At 38.8% G+C, this 4,809-nt stretch overlaps 1 protein-coding gene across 1 annotated transcript; it reads right to left on the bottom strand.

Annotated features, from left to right (window-relative positions):
* Window positions 1-3: 3 nt before the first annotated feature.
* Window positions 4-869, bottom strand: LOC142354544 (sperm acrosome-associated protein 9-like; the record flags this gene model as incomplete). Its single annotated transcript, XM_075406861.1, has 1 exon — window positions 4-869. A coding segment is annotated over exon 1 (537 nt), but the record flags the coding sequence as incomplete, so codon positions are not given.
* Window positions 870-4,809: the final 3,940 nt, after the last annotated feature.

Raw genomic sequence — 4,809 nt, 5'->3', positions numbered from 1 at the left:
TTTATCCCACACCGATTTCTTATCGATATCTTTTAGAAATCCCAAAGCAAGCTTCATGTTGTCAATCAAGATGGGCAAAAGAGAAACTACTCCTGCGTAGAGTTCCATTGCTTCAACTGAACTCAGTTTCTGTACTACATAATGTGGCCAAGTAGCTCGCAGCTCCGAGAAATCGAATTCAGGATCAAGCATCTTTCTCCATCTTTTCATACAGTGAAGCAAGCTCTTCATTTGTCGCAAGTTCTTAAGCTCGTTGTTGATTTCTAAGCAGTCTATCAAATGCCGCTTCACGTCTTTTCTCACGCCTTCCAAATCGTCGCAAATGAGGAGAAAGTTTTCCATAATTCTGATATCGTTGCTTCGTTCCAGCTTGCCATTGTTAAGAAAGTCGCTGACTTCGTTCAGAGTTTTCACGGGCTCCACAGGGAAAACGTTAGAACGAGCATGGGTAAGAGCTTCCGCGAAGGAACGCTGTTGGTGTACAAATCGGTAATAGCGGTCATCGATATCTGTAACTTTAGCCTCAATTTGAGCAAGCATATTAGCTATCTATTCAACTCAAAAAAGCTCAAGTTTTATGTTAAGTTAATGACGAAAGCTTTAGCATTAAATACAGTGTCTAAGCAACATTGAACGTATAGAAAAGTTTTATTTTCAAGTTTACTCTCAAACTTTCAAATTATATAATCTCAGTTTGCTGTATACTGCCTGAACAGCTCTTGTAATTATAGTCAAAATGTTCATAAGAGAGAAGCACGGAACACACAACTTTTTCAGTTTGCTTTCAGCGGCATAAATACCACGACGCATATAAAAATAACTCCAGCATCTCTTTTCAAATTACAACAGTTCGTAAAGTATACCAAACAATAAAAAGCTTTGAAACTAACTGTGCGATGTATTCAATAGAATTAAACAACGCAGTGCGTAATATGAGCATATTTTAGAATTAGAACAGCTCAGATTAAACAAAACTCGTCTTTGTATGAAACAGACTTGAAGAAAGTATTGCACAGACATCAGATTCACGTTGCTCAGATGAAAAAAAATGAACCACACACTTTCTTACAACATATACAATTATTCACTTCATACCTCTCGCGTCAGTCAGCTCGCATCAGCGCATTAAGCTTATCGGGCGTAAAATTCCCAGAAAAATTGTAGCTATTGTTCGAAAATAATGTTAAAAAATGAACTTAAAATCAAGTCTATTTTTCGCCAGACATGCTTAACAATTTTTACGCAATTTATTGAAACCCAATAATCGCATAATAGAACACTTTTCTTCTATTTTATTTAGTTTATGGCAGTAATATGTTTAACAATTGAAAAACAAGTAGAATTGATGAGCTCTTATCATCATTTACGATCTCCGCTTAGAATAATCAGCTTTTATAGAATCATTCGCTTCAATTAGAAACAATTACAGATCCAAAAATAGCTAAATAGCTTTATAAAACCAATGTGAAAAGCATCCCATTAATGTCGAAAAAATCGGTCTCAAAAGACTAGTGCGAAATGGCTTCGGTAGTCTCTAGCTTTACATTGGGCATCCTATCTTCACAAGTAACGTTCAAATAACTCTTCACACAACAAATTTTTCTCCATTCAGCAGTTTCTGAGAGCATACTTAGAGCTTAAAAACTAATAAGAGAACCGGCCAGAAACGTAATGCCTTCATATCTCAACAGTTTCTCGCGTTTCTTGAGACGAAAAGACGTTGTGACTTCGTAGTTGTCGCTAAAGGGCGTTGATTCCCAAACAATAGTTTAGGTGAACATCCTCTTGTTTCTGCGGTTCTGACAGTCACAACCGTAATGCCAGTTTCAGACGTTTGATTCGCTGAATTTGGGGGTTCAGAAACTTCCAGAAGAGAATTGTCGCGAAAACGGTCGGCCAGACAGAAAATCTGTTCAAAAATTGCATCAAAAAGAGCAACTTCGTTTGAGAGGAATCAATTATACAAATCTTGGTACGGTAATTAATTGCTCCCAAATGAAGTTAGAATCATTTATTTGAGACCTGGAGGAGGTCTATTTTAAAGTATTTTTTGTTGGTAGCTTTAAATCAGAGGCCATTCAGACACTGTAGTAGTATTAGTAGAGTAGGGTTTAGGCTTAGGCCCACGGGTTTTCACCCTGTTGATGAAATTTTCAGTCGGTTATTAGTTTGCTCATGGGGTTACAGCTTCCGCATCTGCAAAGGATCCTCCAAGTGCATTTATTGTCTGGCGTGAAGAATCTGTTAAAGAAATTCCAGTAAATTTTTAGTAGCCTGTCTTTGTTGAGGTATTGGCCATAGCTTTTGTATTTTTTGATCAGTTGATTGTAGAGTGCTTTGGTCCGGTGAAAAAAATTGTCGTCAGTTTTAGTCAAGCGGTTTTTGTCGGTTTCGAACTATCTCCTAAGTACTTGTCTAGTTTGTTATGCATTTAAGTTGTCACTCTCTAGGCTGATGTCTACGTCGTACTCTCCTTTTTGCGATTCTAAAAGGTACAGTAAATCATGCGACTCAATGTACATGCATAGGGTCAGTAGTTTCAATTTTGTCAGTCTTGTTTTGTATGGTTCAGTGCTACCCAGAATCCATTTAGTTGCAATTGTTTGGACCTTCTCCAGTTCTGGCATTTTCGTTTTAATTGGCATCCATGCCTGAGAAGCGTATGTCGCAATAGGCACAACGTAACCCACGTAGGCGGCTAATTTGGTTATTCTGGAGCTTAGATCACTGATGTTACGTTTTATTTGAAATAACGCGCCGATTGCATTAGTGGCTCTAAAATGTCAGTTTTCATTCCAGGTTAGGTTGTCTTGAACTATGATGCCTAGGTCCTTTTGCGGGCTGGTACGAGTCAAGGGGGTATCATGGATGGCTGAACGAGTAATTCCCTTGATGTTCACTACATGTGACTTTAGGTTTGGGAGCATTTTATTTTCAGAGAGCCAGGATTCTATTCCTTTGGTTGAAGAGTTCATGTCGGACTGGTTTCGTTTAACCACTTTTAAGTCATCGGAGTAGCCAAAACGATCAATTGTTTTTGGTTTCTTGTCCAGTAGATCATTGATAAAGATGAGAAATAGCAAGGGCCCTAGTAGTGAACCTTGAGGCACACCACTTGTGACTTTTCTGGGGCTCGATAGTTCATTATTAATTTTCACCATTTGCTTTTGTTCGCTCAAGTATGAGCAGATCAGACTAACCAATTTCCAGGTAAGCCAACGTTTTGTAGCTTTCCAATCAGTTTACTATGTGTGACTTTATCAAACGTTTCTGAGAAATCAATGTACAGAACCGCTAATAGTTTGATAGAATGGGGCTAGGGATTAGGGCTAAGGACGAACCCACTTCGGGTAAGCCTCGGATTATTACACCCAGGTTATCGGTAACAGTTGCGTTAACTACTCTGCCAGTTTTGACATTTCCCAGTGCCTTTTTGTAGTTGTCGACATTTGCTGTTTTCATTTGTTTAATCTCAGATTGGACGTTGCTAATGATTTCGTTTGATTGCTCCATTTTTGATGTAAGTCCAGTTTTTGCTCCAGTTGTTGGTTGCTCCAGTTTTTGCATTCAATCATCAATTTTGCTGTTTTACTTCTCAGTTTTCGGGCTTTCATCAAAATCTTTTTGCTTAGGCTGGCATTCGTTGCAGATCAGTAGTAGGTTTTCGTGTAATTATGCAATGACTTCAATGCTGGTCTTGTCTAGCTCAGTGCATTCCGTTGAAAGGTGCATTATCTTATCGCAGTAGCAGCAAGAAAATGTTACCCTTTACTTTTGTGCCACACGTGTGACATCCGGTTCTTGTCATTTGTATTAGCTTTGATTGAGCTACAATTTGCTGTTGTAGGTTTGCGGAGAGATTGTTGCGATAGACCTGTTTTGGTGACAAGGGACACTGTTACTGACCACGAGGAACCTCAAGGTAGCCTTTTGCGATCAACACAATGAGGGGGGAATGTAAGAGACCTCAGTCTTAACGTCTTCCAACGGAACCTCAAGGTAGCCTAATCTGGAAGAACAAAAAGACTAAGAGTAACTTACTTTTCCTGGTACTGCAGATACACTGACAGTCCAATGAAGAGAATTATGATGTCAAACAGACCAGCTGGGGGGGGGGGACGTAGTCGTAGGCGTGTCTGACTGAGGCACCTCGTAGGGAGACAATGTTGAGGTTGCCTGCGTCCAGGTAGCGTGCCTTAGAGTCTGCGATCAGGAGGTACTTCGTCGATGATGTTCTGGTGATGTGATATCTGGACTTCTTCCTCTCTGACATTCAGGACCTTTTCTCTAAAATCCTCCCACGGGAGGCCTTCCACAAAAGGTCGCAAGCATTACAAATCTATTTAATAAGTTTATTTAATAAGTTTAGTGGCTCTAAAATGAGGAATAAGTTTAATAAGTTTAGTGGCTCTAAAATACAAATTAACCTGTTTATTTAATAAGCAGGTTAATTTGTATAAGCTAGAACAAAATCTTAGCCACCCAATTTTGCAGATTAGCGAAAGAAAAGTTTTCTGAAAAATTTACAAAAGATGAAAAACAAACCAAACATCTCCCTCTCCGATAGCGAAGCAGCTGATTAATTGAAGTGGTTTGATTGAAATGTCAAAAGTTTGATTTCTAAGTCCAATTTGGTTGACCTAAACTTAGCGTCCTAAATTATGACACTAAGTTTAGGGCAAAAAATAGACTTTTACTTCTTTAAGTCTAAGTGCCATCTTTCAAACTAAGCTCTCTGCCTCAAAATTTTGGTGACCGATGAAATCGTGCCCTGGGTTCTCTAAGTTTTATTATAGCAAAAATGGGATT

This window comes from Convolutriloba macropyga, chromosome 15 (assembly GCF_964194025.1).
Source record: "Convolutriloba macropyga chromosome 15, txConMacr16.3, whole genome shotgun sequence".
Lineage (NCBI taxonomy): Eukaryota > Metazoa > Xenacoelomorpha > Acoela > Convolutidae > Convolutriloba > Convolutriloba macropyga.
This window is presented reverse-complemented; position numbering and strand designations above follow the sequence as displayed.